Here is a 24,348-nt window from a genome sequence, read left to right on the forward strand (position 1 = left end):
CCTCGGCTCTATCTCCCCAGCCATCATCCCTTGCCTAGTCTCAGCCTCCTCCATCATCCCCTGTCCCACAGCCTCGGCCCTATCTCCTCAGCCATCATCCCTCGCCCAGTCTCAGCCTCCTCCATCATCCCCTGTCCCACAGCCTCGGCTCTATCTCCCCAACCATCATCCCTTGCCTAGTCTCAGCCTCCTCCATCATTCCCCCCCTTTCTCCTCAGTGTTCTACGCAGTACCGCGCTCTCCTTTGAGGGGCGGAGTCGGCATATCCCGCGCACGCAGTTGATTGGATGACACCTGGACTCGTCATCACGTTCCCCTCACGTACTGACAGTTGCGTCTGTTGTGTAGATTGCGGCCCAGTGATTCCCGGGATTCGGTACCGGCACTATGGCCCCTCGGCTGCAACTGGAGAAGGCGGCTTGGCGCTGGACTGAAGGCGTCCGCCCGGAGGACGTCACCCTGGAGCACATTGAGATTGCTTACCGCGTCCGCCTGGAGCCCTGCGTCCGGGGGCTGTGCCGGTGAGTGATCCGCTGCCTCCGAACACCCGCCACATCTCACCAGACCCTCACTGCATGGTCCAAACCCTTACCTATCACTGGGACCTCTCACTGCACAGCCATAGCCTATAACAGTGGCACTCCAGCTGTGGTGAAATTACAACTCCCAGCATGCATACTTGCTCTGCTCTTCTAAGAAATATCATAGAAATGAATGGAGCATGCTGGGAGTTGTAGTTTCACAGAGTGCTGAAGGTTGCTGAACCCTGTCCTATAACCAGTCACTGGACCACCCACTGCAGGACCATAGCCCAGGGATCTGCAACCATCGGCACTCCAGCTGTGGGGAAACTACGACTCCCAGCATGCACACTTGCTTAGCTATTTTCCCATAGAAGTGCATGGAGCATGCTGGGAGTTGTAGTTTCAACACATCTGGAGTGCCAAAGGTTGCTGACCGCTGGTCCATAAGAAAACTGAAGAGCTTATTACACGAGACTGGATGGGTGAAGAAATCGGACATGGTTCGCCTCCACAGTCATAGTCGAGCCCTGTGCTGAAGGCCGCTGTGTGGCGCTGCGCCTCACGTTGAAAATATTCTCCCCTAGAAGTAGTGCGGAGAATATCTCCGTAATTCCGCTATTGATATATCCTTCGTAGGATCTCAATAGCGGTTGAAAACGCTTCAGTTTTGTCCCCATTTATTGTCAATATGGACAAAACTGAACGAAACGGAATGCACCAAAATGTATTCCGTTCCGTTTGGTTGCGCTCCCAAGCAACTGCAAGCAGCGTTTTTTTTGTTTGTTTTCTGTCCGTGATGTGGTGTGGAGCAAGAAGGATCTGTCCTGACACACAGTTGAAGTCAATGGGGATGGATCCGTTTTCTCTGACGCAATAGAAAACACATCCGTCCCCCATTGACTTTCAGTGGTGTTTATGACGGATCCGTCATGGCTATAGAAGGCATAATACAACCGGATCCGTTCATGACGTATGCATGCGGTTGTATTATTGTAATGGAAGCGTTTTTTTGCAGATCCATAACTGATCCGTAAAAAAAACGCTAGTGTAAAAGTAGCCTTATCTGTTAGGTTCATATGGAATCCAGCCAGAAGAACCTGTATGCATGCTGTATCGTGGTACAATATTTCCCAGCATCCGCAGTCCATGGGGCGCATTTGTCTGACCCTTTCCTGGCCTCGTGGTTGCTCTTAACATGAACATGTCCCTCTACATTAAGTTTCTGAGCGTTCATTGGTGGCTTCTGTTTTCCAGGAGGAACTGTAAAGGAAATCCTAACTGCTTGGTTGGTGTTGGGGAACACATCTGGCTGGGGGAGATTGATGAGAACAGCTTCCACAATATCGATGATCCAAACTGTGAGCGACGGAAGAAGGTTTGTCCCAATGCACTCCTCTTCCTCCGTCTGTGTTAGTACCGCATGTCGTTCCCCTCCTCGTCCTCCGGTGTTTGTATTATTGCCGCGCATCGTTCCTTCCTTCCCTCATGTTGGATCTGATCTCTCTTAGAACACGTTTGTCGGGTTGACCAATCTGGGGGCCACATGTTACGTGAACACGTTTGTCCAAGTCTGGTTCCTGAACATGGAGCTTCGGCGAGCCTTCTATCTGTACGATAACCCTTTGAGTGTGGAGAAGGCTGAGGAGTGCATCCAAGAAGACAAAGGTCTGAAACGTGAACACTCACCGGGCTGTTATATTGTGGTGTAGCCTTTTCTTTTTTTAAACTTCTGGGGTCCAAGGACGGAACAATTCTCAGATGTTCCATTCCATAGATCAGCAACCTCTGGCACGCCAGCTGTTTAGAAACTACAACTCCCAGAATGCTTCATCCACTTCTATGGGGATTAAAAGAACAGCCAAGCATGTTTGCGTGCTGGGAGTTGTAGTTTTACAGCAGCTGGAGTGCCGCAGGTGGATGATATTTATTGGTCCAAATTTGAGTGTCTTGGGCTTGCATTCGTCCCACATGTGCTTCTAACATACTTACTAGGAGTAGTTTTACCCTCTTAAAGGGTTTCTCATCTTTGGAAGGTTGCAGTGGGGAAGCGTCACACACTGAGCTGCCACGTGAGCTCCGTGGGGAAACTGGAGCTAGACAGCAGCGTAGGACCGAAGAAGATGCTTCTCTCCGCAGGTTCCGCCACATAGAGTGTGGGGGATCTGGCAGAAAGTCGTCATCTGGTTTAGTGACAGTTCCTCTTTAAAATCCCATATGATAGTCACAGGGGAGTTGTTATACACCAAGGGAAGATGTTTTGTGCAGTGAACACAGACACCTCTCTGTAGCTCAGCGGGGAAGGGAAAATGATGGTGTCATGTGTTTACCTTCTAGAGTACGAGCCGCAGAGCATATGTGAACACCTGCAGTACCTGTTTGCTTTGCTGCAGAATAGCAACAGACGATACATTGACCCATCAGGCTTCATCCGGGCACTTGGGCTGGACACAGGGCAGCAGCAGGTGAGAACATCGAGCGCGGAGGTTCACCGTGACATGTGGTTTTGTATGGATGAATGTGCGATACATTATTTGGTTGGTATGTTGGCCATGGAGACATCTAAACTTTTATTGTCCACACAAACTATTAGGAGGTGCCCAACTAAGCTTTTTTCACAGTGTCTGTACACAAGACTGTTTAAAAAAAAAAACAGCGCAATAATGAGTGCAGCTCTGGAGTATGATGTATTTTAGTATCAGTACAGAATAAGTAATGTACGTACCCAGTGACTCCACTAGCAGAATAATGAGTGCAGCTCTGGCGTATAAGGGTACTTTCACACTAGCGTTATTCTTTTCCGGCATAGAGTTCCGTCCTCGGGGCTCAATACCGGAGAAGAACTGATCAGTTTTATCCTAATGCATTCTGAATGGAGAGCATTCTATTCAGGATGCATCCGTTCAGTCCCTCTTATGTTTTTTGGCCGGAGAAAATACCACAGCATGCTGCAGTTTTCTTTTCGGCCAAAAATACTGATCAGTTGCCGGATCCAGGCATTCATTTACATTGAAATGTATTAGTGCCGGATCTGGCATTAAGTATCCGGGTTTCCAGTCTGTGCATGCACAGACCTTTTTAAAAATGCAAAAAATAAAATTAATACCGGATCTGTTTTTCCGGATGACACTGGAGAGACGAATCCAGTATTTCAATGCATTTGTCAGACGCATCCGCTTCAGAGTTCCCTCTGGGATATAATACAGGATGTAATACGGGTGCAGTACAGGATAAGTAGTATAATGTATGTACACAGTGACTCCACCAGCAGAATAGTGAGTGCAGCTCTGGAGTATAATACAGGATGTAACTCAGGATCAGTACAGGATAAGTAACGTAATGTATGTACACAGTGACTCCACCAGCAGAATAGTGAGCGCAGCTCTGGAGTATATTACATGATGTAACTCAGGATCAGTACAGGATAAGTAATGTATGTACACAGTGACTGCACCAGCAGAATAGTGAGTGCAGCTCTGGAGTATAATACAGGATGTAACTCAGGATCAGTACAGGATAAGTAATGTAATGTATGTACACAGTGACTGCACCAGCAGAATAGTGAGTGCAGCTCTGGAGTATAATACAGGATGTAACTCAGGATCAGTACAGGATAAGTAACGTAATGTATGTACACAGTGACTCCATTAAAACTTAGCTTTTATTATAGCTCTTATAAGATGAGTGAGATTTTGTTCCTCAAAATTGGACATATGTTCCGCTGCCCACAGATCCACCTTTATACGGAGCTTATATATCAATACGCCCGTATATACGGACAAGAGAAATATATATATATCTATGCTTTGTCCGTATTTCTACATTTGTAGGTTTATATTGTGCGCCTGTACAACACACATTAACCTGTCCGGCGCCCGATGTATACTTTATCCTTCTTATTTTTCTGCATGTCGCTAACAGTAGGATCTGATTAATGACATGCAAATAAAACAACAGTACCCTTTTGATTGCAGCCCCATTATGGAAGTGAAATCATCAGTACGATGGTTTGCTGGCACAATATAGATGTAAATATTGACCTATGGAGGCTGTATACTGGAACCCAATAACTATCCTTGTGCATTATGGCCTGGATACATCATTTCAGGCATAAATGCGATGTTTTTTGGAAATATAACGTACGCGTACTACTGCGCATGCCCAGCCCCATCCGGCGTATGGGCATGAGACGCAAAGTAAGGGCAAAACGTCATCACCGCCCGCCGCCGCACTAGGGGAAGGACTGACGTCATCACGGCGTGCGACGTGCCGATATCCCGGCGCGAACCTTTAAAGGAGCGGACGTGTACACCTCCAGGTTAGGTAAGACATATGCCTGCGGCACCAACCTGTGCACTACAAGAGGACAAGGGACGCTCTTATCTGTCCCCCTACTCTATCTTCACTGCGGCTGTGCACCTATCTGTGCGCTCCACTTTAGTGAGCTAAAGGGAGGGAACTCTATTCTATCTGTCCCCTCTCCTTCATTCCCGTTGTCGGCTGCACACCCACCTGTGCGCCTTACTCCATAGGAGAGCCACCATTTCTGGTGACCCTCTTTCTGTATCTTCCAGCCCTTAGAAACTATATCCCCTGATGAGGGGAGGGGTTCATTCCCCCACCCCAGAAACATGCATGTAGGGATCCTTGTAGGGCCTTTTTAGGGACCACAATTCCAGGGCTAGGTTCCGGACGGGGGCCCAAATAGTGGGACACCCCGTGGCTAGTCTTGGAGGCTTATTGTAGGGCCGTGAGGGCCAATTAGAGATAGAAAGGAAAACCACCGTTTCCATTCCCTTCAACTATCCTCCAACTGCCGGAAAAGGACCACCCTGCCTGAAAAAGACATAAAGAACACAGGTGCCTGGAGTACATCAAACCTGTACGGTAGGACACCTGGTGGTGTGTCTTTCTTACAAGCGGTGCCGCCGTGCACCTATATGCTGTGGATGTATTAGTGTACAATATGTAACACGGGTACATATACATCCATGTCATTTTTTGTGTTGTGTTTGTCGTTGTGCATAGGAATTTTTTGTTGTTTAAACACTTGTCATATGTCCACCTTGATGTGTCAGATATTGGCGCCTATGTGTGCCAAATCCGACCACCAGCAGGCTTGAATACTGATGTGCACCACCTTAATTGTCTGGACCTTGAAACATCATCTTTGGAATACATCAGTCATTTCACCTCTTGCCTCTGTGGACATTCTAGTATTGCCCTCAGTATAAGCCCCGTTACTTTGTGGGACACTGCGAGCAATCTATGAATACCTACTTCTTTATTTTTCATTTTGAGGAACAAAATCTCACTTATCTTATAAGAGCTATAATAAAAGCTAAGTTTTAATTTATCCAGATCACTAAAATACGACTTTAAAGATTCATGCGAGTGATTATATGTGAATAATCCATATTTAAGTTTATTTTACACAGTGACTCCACCAGCAGAATAGTGAGTGCAGCTCTGGAGTATAATACAGGATGTAATAAGATAACCTGATTATGCGCAAGAAGTTTGTAATTATCAATGTAAGCTTTTTAACATGGGGATTGTGGGTTGGTGGTCATAGCTTACATGGTTGCACTGTATTCAGTTTCATGCTGTTACCTTATGACACTGTTGGATTATTTGAAGGGGGTTGTCTGACATTTTGGTATTGGTGGCCTGATCTCAAGATGGGTCATCTCACTAAAGGAACTGAGATCAGCTGTTTGTAGAGGCTGCGGCACTCTGGTGAGCTCTCTGGCCTCCTCACAGCTTGCCAAACACAGCAGCCTCCATAGTATTTGCTTAGTATTACAGCTCGGGTCTATTCATTTCAATGGGGCTGAGCTGCAACTAGGCCATGTGACTGATTTACGGTGACATCACATGGCCTAGGGAGAGCATGTGGCACTCGCAGAACACCTGGCTACTTCTAACAGCTGATCTGCACATAGGCCATGTGACCAATGACAGATGATCAGCAGGGGTCTCAGAGGATGACCCCCCCCCCCCCCCCCCACTGATAAGATATTGATGATCTATCCCATGGATGTCAAACTCATGGCCCTCCAGATGTTGCAAAACTACAACTCCCATCATTCCCTGATAGCTGTAGTATGCCCAAGCATGATGGGAGTTGTAGTTTTGCAACAGCTGGAGGGCCATGAGTAGGCCATCAAAATCTTGGACAACCCCTTTAAAGAGGCTCTGTTACCAGGCATATAAGCTGTTGGGGTTGATGAAGCTGAATAAAACAATACCTTTCTCTTGAGTGTAAATGCTGATGTTCAGGAGAAAGTAATACTTGTTGGAGCACTAGGAGGCTTATGCGGTTTGAGTGCCCCTGACAATGCGTCCATTGTTAAAAACACGCCCCATCCCTTAGATTTAAAGACTTAGGCTTCATCTGCAGTCACCTCCACTTCCAGGGAAGCAGCAGAAGTAGTGCAGATGTCAATCTAAGGGGAAGGGGCGTGTTTTCAATGATGGAGGCATCTGTATTGAGCACCAGGGGCGTCGCTGGAGTGGTGCTCAAACCACATAGGCACACTTCCTGGTGCTCTAATAGATCATTTGCATACAAATACAAGTCCTAATTTCTCCTGAAAGGCGGCATTTACACTCAAAAGAAAGGTATAGTTTTACACAGCTCCATCAACCCTACCAGGCTATATGCCTGGCTTTATAAGGTTGATCCTGGTGACAGTGCCTCTTTAACCACTTCAGCCCCGCTAGCTTAAACCCCCTTAATGACCAGACCACTTTTTACAATTCTGCACTACACTACTTTCACGGTTTATTGCTCGGTCATACAACTTACCACCCAAATGAATTTTACCTCCTTTTCTTCTCACTAATAGAGCTTTCATTTGGTGGTATTTCATTGCTGCTGACATTTTAACTTTTTTTGTTATTAATCGAAATTTTTGCAAAAAAATGACATTTTTCACTTTCAGTTATAAAAATTTTCAAATAAAACTACATTTCTATTAAAAAAAAAATCTCTAAATGTATTGTTCTACATGTCTTTGATCGTTTACAAACTATGGTACAAAAATGTAAATTTCCGCATTTTGAAGCAGCTCTGATTTTCTGAGCACCTGTCATGTTTCCTGAGGCTCTACAATGCCCAGACAGTACAAATACCCCACAAATTACCCCATTTCGGAAAGTAGACACCCTAAGGTATTCGCTGATAGGCATAGTGAGTTCATGGAAGTTTTTTTTTTTTTTGTCACAAGTTAGCGGAAAATGATTTTTTTTTTTTTTTTTTTTGTTACAAAGTCTCATATTCCACTAACTTGTGACAAAAAATAAAAACTTCCATGAACTCACTATGCCCATCATGAAATACCTTGGGGTGTCTTCTTTCCAAGATGGGGTCACTTGTGGGGTATTTATACTGCCCTGGCATTTTAGGGACCTAAAACGTGAGAAGTAGTTTGGAATCCAAATGCGTAAAAAATGCCCTGTGAAATCGTAAAGATACTCTTTAGAATTTGGGCACCTAGGCTGCAAAAAAGTGTCACACATGTGGTATCGCCGTACTCAGAAGAAGTAGGGCAATGTGTTTTGGGGTGATCTTTTTATAGCGCCACAGCGATTTTACGGTGTTTTTGCCGTGATCAGAAAAAAATAAATTCTGTCGCTGCGGCGGGGCCGACTGAACGTAAGTGTGCGTACAAGATCAGGCCTGATCGGGCGAACACTGCGTTTTTTGTAGAGCCTATAGAACATGTATTCTTGTCCGCAATTCTTGTCCGGACAAGAAAAGGCATTTTCTATATAGTTCTGGCAATGTGCAGATCCGCAAAATGCGGAAAGCACATTGCTGGTGTCCGTGTTTTGCGGATCTGCGGATCCGCAAAACACATACGGACGTCTGAATGGAGCCTGACAGGGGGGTGATCAGGGAGTCTATATGGGGTGATAAGGGGTTAATAAGTGACGGGGGGGGGGGGGGGTGTAGTGTAGTGGTGTTTGGTGCTACTTTACAGAGCTGCCTGTGTCCTCTGGTTGTCGATCCAAGCAAAAGGGGCCACCAGAGGACCAGGTAGCAGGTATATTAGACGCTGTTATCAAAACAGCGTCTAATATACCTTTTTGGGGTTAAAAAAATCGCATCTACAGCCTGCCAGCGAACGATCGCCGCTGTCAGGCTGTAGATCCACTCGTTTACCTCCGGTTCCTGTGTGCGCGCGTTCACAGGAAATCTCGCCTCTCGCGAGATGACGTGCTGGCGCGTCCAGGAGGGATAACGGGACCGCCAACAGGACGCAATCCTGAGGCTGTTAAAGAGGACCTTTCATCAGTTTGTACTTTCTAAAATCCATATCTCACGTATGCGGAGATTGCGTTGCATTGCATTACTGATTATGCTGCTCCGTTGCCCTGCTGTGTCTCCTGTTCTGTTTTGGTGCCCTCAATAGTATCGGTACAGGGAGGAGGAGACGGCCATGCTTCTCGGGGGATGTCTGTCTCCTTTGCTGTGAGCTGTCGAATCCCAGCGGAGAGCATCACAGCCAGGGAGAAGATAAGCAGTTTTTTTTCTCAATGGCTGACGCGCTCCGAGGTATTGATTTTACAAAGTACAAACTGATGATAGGTCCTCTTTAACCCTTGTCACATGACCACAATCCAATAAAATAATTCTGACCTTAATTTACATGTCTTAAAGGGAACCTGTCACCTGGATTTTTGGTATAGAGCTGAGGACATGGGTTGCTAGATGGCCGCTAGCACATCCGCAATACTCAGTCCCCATAGCTCTGTGTAATTTTGTGTAAAAAAAACCCTGATTTGATATATATGCAAATTAACCTGATGAGTCCTGTCCCTGAGATTAGTCAGGGACAGGACTCATCTCAGGTTAATTTGCATATGTATTGAAATGGTTTTTTTTTACACAATAAAAGCACAGAGCTATGGGGACTGGGTATTGCGGATGTGCTAGTGGCCATCTAGCAACACATGTCCTCAGCTCTATACCCAAAATCCTGGTGACAGGTTCCCTTTAAATAGATATAAATCAGATATGCCCATTAAGGCCTCTTTCACACGACCGTTTTTTTTTTTTTTCCGTTTTGCGGGCCGTTTTTTGAAAACCATTCATTTCAATGGTTCCGCAAAAAAAAACGGAATGTGTTCCGTATGCATTCCGTTTCCGTTTTTCCGTTCCGTTGAAAGATAGAACATGTCCTATATTTGGCCGCAAATCACGTTCCGTGGCTCTATTAAAGTCTATGGGTCCGCAAAAAAACAGAATGCATACGGAAATGCATCCGTATGTCTTCCGTATCCGTTCCGTTTTTTTTGCGGAACCATCTATTGAAAATGTTATGCCCAGCCCAATTTTTTATATGAAATTACTGTATACTGTATTTGCCATACGGAAAAACAGAACAACGGAAACGGAAGCAAAAAACGGAACAACGGATCCGTGAAAAACGGACCGCAAAACACTGAAATGGACATACTGTCGTGTGAAAGAGGCCTTAAGGTGTGACTGCTGGTTGGTTTACTCATCTGTCAGCCATGTTATTCTGGGCGCTGCCCCCATCATTCACCTGTCTGTGGGTTCATTGGAGCGCTGCCTTGTCCCGATCAGTCAGCTGTGTAGAGTTTTGGATCTTGCAGTGAACCATTTGTGTTTCAGACGTCTTACCTCTCTGCTTCTCCTAGGACGCCCAGGAATTCTCCAAGCTGTTCATGAGTCTGTTGGAAAATAAGTTATCCCGACAAAAGGATCCTTATGTGCGGGACATCATCCAGAACCAGTTCTGTGGCCAGTATGCCTACGTCACTGTGTGAGTACCAGCGCCAGTGGCGTGCCTAAAGTGTTTGGCACCTGGGATGGGTCCTTTCTCACAGTAGTATTGCCCTCATTGTATAACCTTCACTGTAGTTATGCCCACACCGTTCCCCCTCACGGTAGTTATGCCCACACCGTTCCCCCTCACGGTAGTTATGCCCACACCGTTCCCCCTCACGGTAGTTATGCCCACACCGTTCCCCCTCACGGTAGTTATGCCCACACCGTTCCCCTCACGTAGTTATGCCCACACCGTTCCCCCTCACGGTAGTTATGCCCACACCGTTCCCCTCACGGTAGTTATGCCCACACCGTTCCCCCTCACGGTAGTTATGCCCACACCGTTCCCCCTCACGGTAGTTATGCCCACACCGTTCCCCCTCACGGTAGTTATGCCCACACCGTTCCCCCTCACGGTAGTTATGCCCACACCGTTCCCCCTCACGGTAGTTATGCCCACACCGTTCCCCCTCACGGTAGTTATGCCCACACCGTTCCCCCTCACGGTAGTTATGCCCACACCGTTCCCCCTCACGGTAGTTATGCCCACACCGTTCCCCCTCACGGTAGTTATGCCCACACCGTTCCCCCTCACGGTAGTTATGCCCACACCGTTCCCCCTCACGGTAGTTATGCCCACACCGTTCCCCCTCACGGTAGTTATGCCCACACCGTTCCCCCTCACGGTAGTTATGCCCACACCGTTCCCCCTCACGGTAGTTATGCCCACACCGTTCCCCCTCACGGTAGTTATGCCCACACCGTTCCCCCTCACGGTAGTTATGCCCACACCGTTCCCCCTCACGGTAGTTATGCCCACACCGTTAAGTAAACCAGGCAAACTACTTGTCAGGCAAGTAAACCAGACATGTGTTTAACCAGCTGGATTGTCTCAACAGTTCGGCTATGTGCCTCTGGGCATGGCCCGCGGCCACACGCAGCCTCTGCACAGTGGCTCGTTGCCTCTGTCCACATTCAGCCTCTGTCCACGTTTACACTTGCAGCCATGCTCGCACATATAGTTGTGTTTAAAATAATAGCAGTCAGACATCACTAACCCGATCAATCACTGTTTTTGGTAGAAATGATATTTCTACATGGCAAATAATTTACTAGCAGGTGTAGTAGAGTAATAGAAATCCAACAGCATGCTTCTGATTCTTTGTAATTCAATCACTTATTGAAAGGGGCATGTTCAAAATAATAGCAGTGTGGAGTTCAATTAGTGAGGTCATTCATTCTTTGAAAAACAGGTGGCAATTATTGCCCTTATTTAAGGAAGGAAGGCAGCAAATGTTGTAAATGCTGGTTACAGTGCGTTTCTCTCTGAAATTCTGAGGAAAAGACCACGTTCCAGACATTGTTCAGAAGAACAGCGTACCTTGATTAAAAAGTTGATTAGAGAGGGGAAAACATACAAAGAAGTGCAGAAAATGATAGTCTGCTCAGCTAAAATGATCGCAAATCCCTTAAAATGGCAATTAAAACCTGCAAGACGTGGAAGAAACCGAAAAAACTACCATTCAAATGGATAGAAGAATAGCCCAAATGGCAAGGACTCGGCCAACAATCGGCTCCAGGAAGATCAAAGAAGGTCTAACCCTAAGTTCACACCTGAGCGTTTTACAGCACGTTCAAACGCGCTGTAAAACGCTCAACACGTGAAAACCAATGCTTCCCTATGGGAATGGTTCACACTTAAGTGTTTTACAGCGCGTTTGAACGCGCTGTAAAGCGCCCGACGCATAAACAAGTTCTTGAGCTTTTTTGGGGGCATTTGTCGCGTGTTTTGGCCCATAGACTCATTGGACAACACTGCAGTCAATCACACAAACGCGCGTAAAACGCGCGTCTCAGAAACGCTCAGGTGTGAACCCAGGGTAAAGGTCCCTGTGAGTCCTGTTACAATTAGAAGACGCCTCTGTGAAGCCAAGCTATCTGCAAGAAGCCCCCGCAAAGTCCCACTGCTGAAAAAAAGACATGTGCTGAAGAGGTTACAATTCGCCAAAGAGCACATTGACGGCCTAAAGAGACATTTTGTGGACTGATGAAAGTAAGATTCTTCTTTTTGGGTGTAGTGGCCGCAGACAGTTTGTTAGATGACCCCCAAACACTGTATTCAAGCCACGGTACACTGTGAAGACAGTGAAGCATGGTGGACCAGCATCATGATATAGGGATGTTCTCATACTACGGTGTTGGGCCTATTTATCACATACCAGGGATCATGGATCAGTTTGAATACATCAGAATACTTGAAGAGGTCATGCTGCCTTATGCTGAAGAGGAAATAAATGCCCTTGAAATGGGTGTTCCAACAAGACAACGACCCCAAACACACCAGTAAACGTTCAACATCTTAGTTCCAGACCAACAAGATTGACGTTATGCAGTGGCCAGCCCAATCCCCAGATCTTAACCACTTTCCGTCCGCCCATAGGATATAAACGTCCTATGGGTGGACCTCTATTTCTGAAAGCACGTTTTAAAACGTCCTTTCAGAAACAGCAGCTGCACGCTAATCGTGCAGCTGCTGATCGGGTTGCCCGCTGTCAGTGACAGCAGGGCAACCCAGAGATAAGGCAGGGACAGTTCCCAGGTGTTCCTGCCTTCCGGATCGCTGCAGACACAGCGCTCACCGAGACTGCCGGGACCGGAGAGTGCAGGAGCTGTGTGAGGTCTTTCAGAGACCTCGATCAGCCCTGCTCTGAGGCTGTACAGCGCAGAATCATGCTGTACAGCCTCTCTGGGGGGTGCATTTCTTCTGTAACTGGGGCTACTATGTCAGCCCCAGTTACAGGAGAAATCAACAGTGAAAAAAATAAATAAAGTGAAGCAAATGTCCCCCAGAGGTCTTGTATGACCTTTATGGGGGACGAAAAGTGTAAAATAAAATTAAAAAAAATAAAGGGTTGAAAAAATAAAATTAAAAAAAGTTTCACATGTAAAAAAAAAAAAAAAAAAAGTCCCCAAGTAAGGAATAAATTTTCTTAAAAAAAATAGAAAAAATAAAAAAAAGTATACATATTAGGTATTGCCGCGTCTGTAAAAACCAGCTCTATAAAAATATCACATGAGCTAACCCCTCAGATGAACACCGTAAAAAAAAACTGTCAAAACAAGCAATTTTTGTCACCTTGCATCACAAAAGGTTCAACACCAAGTGATCAAAAACACGTATGTCCCACAAAATGGTACCAATAAAACCATCACCTCATCCCGCAAAAAATGAGCCCCTACATAAGAAAATCTCTCTAAAAAAAAAAAAAACTATAGCTCTCAGAACATGGACACATTAAAACATAATTTTTTTGTTTCAAAAATGCTATTATTGTGTAAAACTTTAATAAATAAGAAAAAGTATACATATTAGGTATCGCCACGTCCGTAACAATCTGCTCTATAAAAATGTCACTTGACTGAACCCCTCAGGTGAACGCTGTAAAAATAAATAAATAGAAACTGTGCTAAAACAACCAATTTTTTGGTCACCTTGCCCCATAAAGTGTTATAATGAACGATCAAAAAATCATATGTACCCAAAAATAGTACTAATAAAACTGGCACCTTATCCTCTAGTTTCCAAAATGGGGTCACTTCTTGGGAGTTTCTACTGTAAGGATGCATCAGGGGGCTTCAAATGGGACACGGCATCTAAAAACCATGTGGAGTTCCTTTTCTTCTGCGCCCTGCCGTGTGCCCATACAGCGGTTTATGACCACATGTGGGGTGTTTCTGTAAACCGCAGAATCTGGGTAATAAATATTGAGTTTTGTTTGGCTGTTAACCATCGATGTGTTAAAGAAAAAATTGGATTAAAATGGAAAATCTGCCCAAAAAGTGAAATTTAAAAATTTGATCTCCATTTTCCTTTAATTCTTGTGGAACGCATAAAGGGTTAACAAAGTTTGTAAAATCGGTTTTGAATACCTTGAGGGGTGTAGTTTCTACAATGGGGTCATTTATGGGGGGTATCCACTATGTAAGCCCCACAAAGTGACTTCAGACCTGAACTGGTCCTTATAAAGTGGGTTTTGGCAATTTTCTTAAAAATTGGAAGAATTGCTTCTAAACTTCTAAGCCTTCTAACGTCCTAAAAAAATAAAAGGACATTTCCAAAATGATGCCAACATAAAGTAGACATATGGGGAATGTTAAGTAATAAATATTTTATGAGGTATCACTTTCTGTTTTAAAAGCAGAGAAATTGAAATTTAGAAAATTGCGAATTTTTCAAATTTTTGGGTAAATTTGGGATTTTTTCATAAATAAAGGTGAAATATTTTGACTCAAATTTATGACTATCATGAAGTACAATGTGTCACGAGAAAACAATCTCTGAATGACTTGGATAAATAAAGGCGTTCCAAAGTTATTACCACATAAAGTGAGATATGTCAGTTTTGCAAAATTAGGCCTGGTCAGGAAGGGGGCAAATGGCCCAGATGGGAAGTGGTTAATCCAATTGAAAACTTGTGGGGTGACATCAAAAATGCAGTTTCTGAGGCAAAACCAAGAAATAGAGAAGAACTTTGGAATGTAGTCCAATCATCCTGGGCTGGGATACCACAGGGGCCAGAAGTTGGTTGACTCCATGCAACACGGATGTACAGCAGTTCTCAGAAACAGCGGTTATACAACTAAATATTAGTGAAGTGATTGATTCAAAGGAAAGCAAAATCTTCAAACATTTTTCAGTTTATATAGTGATTGTTTGCGTTTGTAAAGAAGAATACAAACACTGCTATTTTTTTGAACAGTCTAATATTCACTTTTCTTCAATTTTTTTAGAGGAACAGCACAAATTTGATATATTTTTCTTCACGTTTTGATTTGAAATAGAATGTGTAGTGTTCCTAATGCATTTATGTGTATGGAAATAAAAGCTATTAGAAGAAACACACTGCTATTATTTTGAACATAACGGTATAGGCTGCGGCTACGTACGCTGCACAGGTCCTGTGGAACCATTAAGACTGCTTCTGACCTTGAAGCTATGCGGCCAGGTGGGTTCTCGGTTGGCCTGGTTTCATCGGGAGGGTACCTCCCCTTCTTCTTCCTTGAGTTCATACCAACACCTCCTGGTACGGGATCCCAAGCTTGTCCTGGACCGGTATGAAGTTAATGGTACAGTTTGGTTATCTCATCGTTGATGTCCATGCCTGCCGTGTGCCAGTGCTGTACCTTGTAGACTTTCCGGACTTGGTTGTTTATCAGATTTTAACAATTAAGCTCTTGGGAATGAACTGTAATGGGGGTCTACAGTAACTTTTTACTCGGTGCAGTGGTTATATATGATGTTCCAATATTTTATCTGGTTTTAGAGCGTGTCACTTTTACGCAATGGTACTTACCATATAGACTAGGCTTACAGGTAAAGGGCATCCTTTTTATGGCCGATGTCTAATAAGACAATTTATTCTTCCTCTAAGTATTTAAGCCTATAAACAAAGGTAGGTCTGTTGATCAAGGATGCAGATAGACATTCAGCGATACGACTGGGTTCACAAATTCTGTCAAGATTTAGTTTTCTGGCAGAATCAAAAAGTTTCTGTCTCGGGACTATTCCTGACTCTAAGAATTAGACTTACCGGTAATTTGATTTCCAGAGATTCGCTCATGACAGCACCCGTACATTCCCTCCCTTACTAACTACTATGTAAATATTGCATATAAGATTTTGTTTTTTTATTTTTATTATAAATTGGTTGCATCCATCCTGGTGTAGTAATCTGGAAAACACTTGAGGGTGGAGGTGGGAGACACCTTTTAACCTCTGTTTCCTGTCCCAAGAAGGTCAAAGGGGAGCATCCTCCTGTGGTGCTGTCATCAGGGAATCTCTGGAAACCGAATTACCAGTAAAGTCTAATTCCTATTTTACAAAGAGTCAATATGACGTGGGCATATGGGGAATGTTAAGTAAGAGCTATTTTGTGAGGTATCACTACCCATCTTTAAAGTAGAGAAATTCAAATTTAAAAAATTGTAAATTTTTTGAAAATTTATTTTTTTATTTTTTTTAATGTAAAATGTATCGACCCAAATCTACCACTTACATGAAGAACCATGTGTCACAAAAAACAGTCTAAGCTGCTTGGATAAGTAAAAGCTTTCCAAAGTTATTACCACCGAAAGTGACACTTGTCAGATTTGCAAAAGTAGGCCTTGTCAGGACGTTGGATAAATGGTCTGGAAGTGGTTAAAGGAATTTTCCCATTACAGCAACTTTATCCCGTAACCACAGGATAGAATTGAAGTGTCTGACCTCTGGCGCCCCCGCTGATCACAAGAGTGGGGGCCCATGCTCCCTCTTTTTGAATGGAGCGGCAGTTACATGTGCACCGCTGTTCCGTTCATCTGTATGCAGCTGCCAGCGATAGACAAGTACCATCTACGGCATAGCGTTAATTGGCGCAGCACACACGCATGTGTGTTTTTTGTGTTTTTTTTTGAGTTTTTTTTCTGCTGCTCTATTCAAATGGGGGAACATGGACCCCTGTTATCGTGATTGACAGGGTCTCCAATGGAGAGACCCCTGCCGATCAGACTTAGGCTGCTTTCACACTAGCGTTCGGGTTTCCGTTCGTGAGCTCCGTTTGAAGGAGCTCACGAGCGGACCCGAACGCAGCCGTCCAGCCCTGATGCAGTCTGAATGGAGGCGGATCCGCTCAGACTGCATCAGTCTGGCGGCGTTCAGCCTCCGCTCCGCTCGCCTCCGCACGGACAGGCGGACAGCTGAACGCTGCTTGCAGCGTTCGGGTGTCCGCCTGGCCGTGCGGAGGCGTGCGGATCCGTCCAGACTTACAATGTAAGTCAATGGGGACGGATCCGTTTGAAGATGCCACAATGTGGCTCAATCTTCAAGCGGATCCGTCCCCCATTGACTTTACATTGAAAGTCTGGACGGATCCGTCCCAGGCTATTTTCACACTTAGCTTTTTTTAGCTAATATAATGCAGACGGATCCGTTCTGAACGGAGCCTCCGTCTGCATTATTATGGGCGGATCCGTTCAGAACGGATCCGCCCGAACGCTAGTGTGAAAGTAGCCTTATCCTCTCTCCTGTGGATAGAGGGTAAGCTACTGCAATGGGACAACTCCTTCAATTGTAGCTTCTCATGGATGTTTAGCCCTGTGAGACCCAGCGAGACCCTTTTGCAGCCGGATTGACCCCCTCCTCACGTACAGTGCACATGCTCTTGGGACTTCTACTTCTCCAGTAAATCTTCCCATGTGATTTCCCGCTGTGTGGACTTTCATTGCTCCATTCTCTGTCCCCTGGATACCTCCAGTCTGCTTAAGCGCTGATGGCTCCATATTCTCTCATCCCAGGCATGCTGCCTCCATGAGAATGACGGGTCTTTCTTGCTTCACTGGTTGGTTTCTAAGCACAATAATAACTGCTGTCCTTTTATGTGTTCACCCGGGGAGTGATGCTGCAAATTGTGGACTGTCTAGTGAGAAGGTAATGGCACATTTATGTGTCGAGTGAGCAGGCAATTATCGGGAGGGAACCCTCCCTTCCTGATAACTGCCTGCTCTTCAGTGGCGGTAAAGATCCCCTCCTCTATATGGGCAGTAGCCATTGGTCATACAGATTCCTTGTTTCACTGTTCACACAGCAAGATCTGCTGCCCAGAAGCAATGATTTATGGTGCTGTCTGCTGCTCAAGTGTGTTACTCGTTCATCGGGTGATCAGCAGCAGCACATTTAGGGCTCATTCAGACGGCCGTATGCTGTCCACAAAAATACTGAATGCTATCCGTTTTTTAGCGGATCCGAAAAAAAACAGATAGCATTCAGTATTTTTGCGGACCCATAGACTTCAATGGGGGCCATGTCCTGATTTTCCCGGACAAGTATAGGACATGTTTCATTTGTTTTGCGGAACCATGGAATAGAAAAGGGCCCCATAGAAGTAAATGGGTCAGCATCTAATCCGCAAAAAAACGGATCTGCGTTTTTTGCGGATAGCATACGGCCGTCTGAATGAGCCCTTACACAGACAGATTATTGGGAACTAAGCGTTCGTAGTAAGGTTCGTTCCTGATCATCGTCCCGACAATTGTGCGGTGTAAATCCACTGTAATACAAATATCAAAGATGTGGCTGTTCACAGCTTCCCTTTCGTCCCTTTGTGTGCTGCTCCATGGGCAGTATCTCCATGGAAGACAGCCCAGGGCGGCTTCTCCTGCTTGTAAAAGGTGCAACTCTGATAATAAGTAAACATTAGGGAGTTACTCTACCAGAGCATCGTCCTTCACTAGTAGAAATGGTGGGATGATCCTCTCTACCATGTGCCTCACACATCTTTTACAGAGGCCACTATCCGGTCTCTGCAGGTTGGCATAAAGCCTTCACCAACTGCAGGGAGTTAGACTCTATACTGATGAACTGAGAAATGCAGAACTAGCCTCTACCTTCTTGTATTTCAGTGTACTATGCTCCTCTTGATGTCTCCTCTCCTCTTCCTTGTGTTGTAGTTGTAATCGCTGTGGCCGAGAATCTAAGTTGGTCTCTAAGTTTTATGAGCTGGAGCTGAATATCCAAGGACACAAGCAGCTGACGGACTGCGTCACAGAGTTCTTAAAGGTAATGTTGTCACTGCTATGGTCCTTTCTTGCCTCCTGCTCGGCACTACTGTGCTTCACTTTCTTGGTTTCTCTTCTGGCAGGAGGAGAAGTTGGAAGGAGACAATCGATATTTCTGTGAAAACTGTCAGAGTAAGCAGAATGCCACCCGAAAGATCCGCCTGTTAAAGCTGCCACCCACACTCAACCTGCAGCTCATGCGTTTCGTCTTTGACAGGTGCGTTGATAGTGGCGGCAGCACCATTGTGTCTCACAGCGTTCAGTTCTGGTGATGGTCACGTTTACTCTTTGCAGGCAAACGGGCCACAAGAAGAAGCTGAACACGTACATTGGTTTTGGGGAAACCCTGGAAATGGATCCATTCCTGGACCAGACAGGTTGGTTATTTTCCCATTATGGAGGTGGACCCATTCTCAGTTCACTTTCTCTTCTTTTCTAGGCTGCTCCATTACTTGCTTACAGGGGGTCTACCTTCAGTATAACTTTTATTTCATTCTTTTATATTCCTGCTCATTCTGGTCTTGAAGATCAAGGCGGCGGTTCTATCAGTGATTGACAGTCTTCCCTCTAGGACGGTGTATAATAAGAGCTGTTAATCACTGATGGGTCCACCTTCTTGAAGTCAACCAAAATGAGAAGGAATGTAAATAAATGAAATACAAGTTATACTGAATCTTTTCACACAAAACCATATATCAATCTGCTCAGCTCCTCCTGCTCTGTAACTTGCTGCTGGCAGATTATATTGCATTTTTGTGGTGACAGGTTCCCTTTAATGCTGTTGTAAAAACAGAAACAATGGGGTGAATTTACCTTTCTCGCCCATTTTCCTTGGGGGACACAGACCTTGGGTATAGCTCAGCTCCCTAGGAGGCGTGACACTAAGTAAAACTGTTAAGCCCCTCCTCCATCAGCTATACCCTCAGCCTGGAGATAGAGGCTACCAGTTTTAGCTTAGTGTCCAAGGAGGCAAGACACTCCCTGCTACTGCAGGGCTGTTTTCTCCTTGTTATTTTTACTTTTTCTTCTAATTTTGTTATTTTATTTTTTCCTAGGGATACCAGAGACGCATTAGACCTCTCTGCTCTCCCGGGGTTGAGCTGCGCCAGTGCCAACTTATCTGCACTGCTGCCTCCCCCACAGAAGCAATAGGAGGATCTGGGCAGCAATGGCTCCCCTACATCCCGCCAGCTAGGGGGTCGCCCGCACGCCAAGCCCCTCTTCCAGCTTCCTGCCACTGCGGTGCCAGTGGCTGAAGGGGCGACCCTGCTGGAAAGGACTGAGGGTGAAGACGTCGGACGGTGAGATGGCTATTCCAGCCCATACCCCGTCCCTATCTGCAGCATCTACCCCTCTGGGTAAGGGGGGCACCCGTGGTCGCTCATTCTGAGCGCTCATCTGCAGGACAATGCAGCACAGCAGCATCCTCAGCACCCCCACGCCGTTCCCCCCCACGCTGCTATCTTTCTCCCCCCCCCCCCTCCCCCTCATTCGGGGCTGACTCCATTTTTCTCTTCTCTCTCTCCCCCTTCTCGCCGAGAACGGGGGGCGGGGCTTAGCGGTCCCGGCAGGGGGCGGGGCTTACGCGCGCGTCATTTTGGGGGCGGAGCTACGTTCTCCTTCACAGGAGACATTTCAAGCGCTGGAGGGGGCGGAGCTTGTTCCCCGCGCTTTCTGCTGAGGTTTCCCGCGCTTCCTCACTCCTGACAGGAAGCTGGGACACGGTGGGGGACTCTAACCTCCTGTGTACATCGCTCGGCTTCTGTGGGCGCTCTCTGCTGCTCTCTGCTGCTCACTGCTGTTCACTGCTTCTCTGCTGCTGCTGATCTGGGCCATCTCCTGACGTTCTTCTGAGGCACTGGTAGGACAGTTAACCCTCTCCTAACCCTCCTGGTCATAGCTGCTATAACCCTTTGTGGTCTCTATATTAGAGTACAACCACACTTCAGCATGTCAGATCCCACAGGTGCCCCCAAACCCTGGTACCATGCCTGTACCGCCTGTAAGGAACTTTTTCCGCGGGGGCAATCTGAGCCGCATTGCCTTGCATGTCAGGCCCCGGTGCAGGGCCCGCTTCCCGCTGCGCCCCCCGGTGCCTCTGAACCCCCTGACTGGGCTAGGTCTCTGTCTCAGGCGGTGGAAAGCCTTACACACGTAGTGGGCCGTCTCGTGGATAGACCGCCTCTCCCGCAGGCTGCCACAATCCCTGTCGCACCCGCTGGGACTACCGTTTCTGCCGCCCCCACTGGTTCCCTGCCTCCCAGCGAATCTTCCAGGGCCCGGCATACTCAGAAACGTTCAAGGGTTGAGCGCACATCTTCTCCAGATGCTTCGCTCTCTCCGCCATGCGTGCGAGCTCAGTCAAGTCTATCCTCTCAAAGGGATACGCTTTCTGAGGGAGGACTGGCGGATTCGGACGTGGACATGGACTCAGAGCTTCCGTCCAAATTGGCGTCCGCGGTGGGGCATCTTGTCACTAGCATCCGTGATACCTTTCAGCTACACGATGACCCCCCCAGCTCTGAACAGGCCGGCGTGTCCTTTCTCCGCCCCAAACAGGCCTCCAAGGTTTTTCCCATACACGCTGATTTTTCTTCTGTGGTATCCAAGGCTTGGACTCGGCCTAACGTCCGCTTTATTACACCCAAAAAGCTGGACATTTGTTATCCCTTTCCAGCGGATTCTGTGACCACGTGGACATCCCCGCCTAAGGTTGATCCTCCCGTGGCTCGCCTGTCCAAAAGCACTACTATTCCTGTACAGGACGGATCTTCCCTCCAGTCTGTTGAGGACCGTCGTACGGAATCCCTCTCCAAGGCCATATTTACTGCCTCTGGTTCGGCCCTTAGACCGGTCTTTGCCTCCGCCTGGGTTGGCAAAGCGGTCTCTGAATGGGGTTTGCAACTGGAACGGGAGTTAGGGTCGGACGTCCCTGTTCAGGACCTCCGTTCCTTAGCCCAACTAATTGTTCAGGCCGGAAAATTCGTCTGTGAGGCCTCCCTTGATGCGGGTGCCCTCATTGCCCGTTCCTCTGCCCTGGCAGTTTCTGTCAGGAGGGAACTCTGGCTGAAGGTTTGGGTGGCGGACGCCGCTTCCAAACGCTCTTTGGCCGGCCTACCATTCACGGGTTCCCGCCTGTTCGGAACCCGTCTGGACGAACTTATATCAGAGGCCACGGGTGGGAAGAGTACTCACCTCCCCCAGTCCAGGCCAATGGGCGCCCCCCGTGGTCGCGCTGGTTCGTCCCATTTTCGGTCCTTTCGCAAGCCCACCGGGTCTAGACCCGCGGCCAGTTCTTCTTCCTCTGGCCCAGCCCAGGATAGACGCAAGAAGCCGTTTTTTCGGACGCAACCTACCTGGCGCAAGTCCCAGCCTGCACGGGCTCCCACAGGCCAGCAGCCCTCTGCCTGAAGGTGCGCCCCCACCTTCTCCTATTCAGGAACGTATGGCGGGCCCACATCTCAGACGCATGGGCGCTCGAGATTGTATCTTGCGGATACAAAATCGAATTTGCGTCCATTCCGCCAGACCGTTTCTTCCGATCCCGTCCTCCGCGAGATCCCGTACGAGTGGCCGCCTTTTTCGCGGCCATTCACTCTCTAATGGACAAGGGTGTCGTCGCCCCCGTGCCTCCGACGGAAAGGTTCAGGGGGTTCTACTCGAACCTCTTTGTGGTTCCCAAGAAGGAAGGCTCAGTGCGTCCGATCTTGGACCTAAAACGCCTGAACCGTTTTCTCCGACTGCAGAGATTCCGGATGGAGTCTCTCAGGTCCGCAGTGGCCTCCCTGGAAAGAGGGGATTTCATGGCCTCAATTGACATTCAGGATGCATACCTCCACGTTCCGGTTGCTCCATGTCATCACCGCTTCCTGCGCTTCGCGGTGGGGGACGATCACTTCCAATTCGTCGCCCTTCCCTTTGGTCTGGCGACGGCTCCTCGAGTGTTCACCAAGGTCCTGGCCCCTGTCTTGGCCCTTCTACGTTCAAGAAGTGTTTTTCTTCTCCCATACTTGGACGACATCCTGGTCAAGGCACCCTCCTTCTCTCAGACATCCCGCAGTGTGGAACTCACTCTGGAGACCCTGACGCGGTTCGGTTGGATTATCAACCACCCCAAATCTTCCCTTACCCCCTCCAGACGGCTGATCTTCCTGGGGATGCTCCTGGATACAGAGTTGGCGGAGGTCCGCCTTCCGTCGGGCAAGCGTCTGGCCCTTCGCGGGTCGGTTCGCAGTCTCCTCCGTCATCACCGCCCTTCCCTCAGATCCAGCATGCGGTTGTTGGGAAAGATGGTTGCCTGTTTCGAAGCGGTGCCGTTCGCACAATTCCGATCCCGCACCTTTCAGAGGGCAATTCTGTCGGCCTGGGACAAATCACCGAGGAGTCTGGACAGGACCTTTCTTCTGCCTCCCCTGGCTCGGGCTTCCCTCGGCTGGTGGTTGCATATCCCTCTAAGGGGGAAGTCCTTCCGTCCACTGAACTGGCTGGTGATTACCACAGATGCCAGCTTACGGGGGTGGGGGGGGGGGGTTTCCCTCCCCGGTCCGTCCAGGGCGTTTGGTCTCTATCGGAGTCCAGACTTCCAATCAATATTCTGGAACTGAGGGCGATTCTTTTGTCCCTCAGACACTGGACCCATCTGCTGAGGGGCCACCCTGTTCGGATCCAATCGGACAATGCCACGGCTGTGGCATACATAAACCATCAGGGAGGCACTCGCAGCGATGCAAGAGGTGACCCTCATTCTCCTCTGGGCGGAGACGCACGTGCCGGCCTTATCTGCGATTTACATCCCGGGGGTGGACAACTGGGCGGCGGATTTCCTCAGCCGGTCCACCATCGACCCGGGAGAATGGTCCCTGCACCCAGAGGTGTTCGAAGCCCTTTGTCTTCGCTGGGGTCGCCCCGACGTGGACCTCATGGCCTCCAAATTCAACCACAAGGTCCCCCTATACCTGGCCAGGGCACGGGACCCGAAGGCATACGGCGCCGACGCGCTCGTCCTTCCGTGGCGCGAATTCTCCCTTCTGTACGTCTTTCCTCCTTTTCCCCTCCTGCCACGGGTTCTTCGGAGGATCGCGGCAGAGGGCGTCCCCGCGATTCTAATCGCCCCGGATTGGCCCCGCCGGTCTTGGTACGCCGACCTAATGATGCTGTTGGCAGACGCACCGTGGCCACTGCCCTCCAGGGAAGACCTTCTCTCTCAGGGACCGATCTTCCACGAGCATTTAGGCTCGCTACGTTTGACGGCGTGGCTATTGAGACCGCCGTCTTAACGCGACGGGGTTTCTCCGCGGACGTAGTCCGCACCATGATCCGGGCTCGTAAGCCCGTATCCTCTAGGATCTACTATCGGGTTTGGAGGTCCTATCTGGGGTTCTGTGAGTCCCGGAGCATCCTACCTCTCCGGTTTTCTCTTCCCACAATCCTGTC

General features: G+C 47.7%; 1 protein-coding gene across 2 annotated transcripts in view; it reads left to right on the forward strand.

The window, feature by feature from the left end:
- Nucleotides 1–322: 322 nt before the first annotated feature.
- Nucleotides 323–24,348, forward strand: part of USP48 (ubiquitin specific peptidase 48) — a 44,320-nt gene continuing 20,294 nt past the window's right edge. For both annotated transcript variants that reach the window (XM_044282453.1, XM_044282454.1), the window contains exons 1-8: nt 323–521; nt 1,779–1,899; nt 2,033–2,189; nt 2,859–2,986; nt 10,194–10,318; nt 18,808–18,916; nt 18,999–19,132; nt 19,210–19,292. In XM_044282453.1, coding sequence (XP_044138388.1) covers nt 388–521; nt 1,779–1,899; nt 2,033–2,189; nt 2,859–2,986; nt 10,194–10,318; nt 18,808–18,916; nt 18,999–19,132; nt 19,210–19,292 — 991 coding nt within the window. In that variant the 5' untranslated portion in view covers nt 323–387. The remainder of the gene's footprint in view (nt 522–1,778; nt 1,900–2,032; nt 2,190–2,858; nt 2,987–10,193; nt 10,319–18,807; nt 18,917–18,998; nt 19,133–19,209; nt 19,293–24,348) is intronic.

This window comes from Bufo gargarizans, chromosome 2 (genome assembly GCF_014858855.1).
Source record: "Bufo gargarizans isolate SCDJY-AF-19 chromosome 2, ASM1485885v1, whole genome shotgun sequence".
NCBI lineage: Eukaryota > Metazoa > Chordata > Amphibia > Anura > Bufonidae > Bufo > Bufo gargarizans.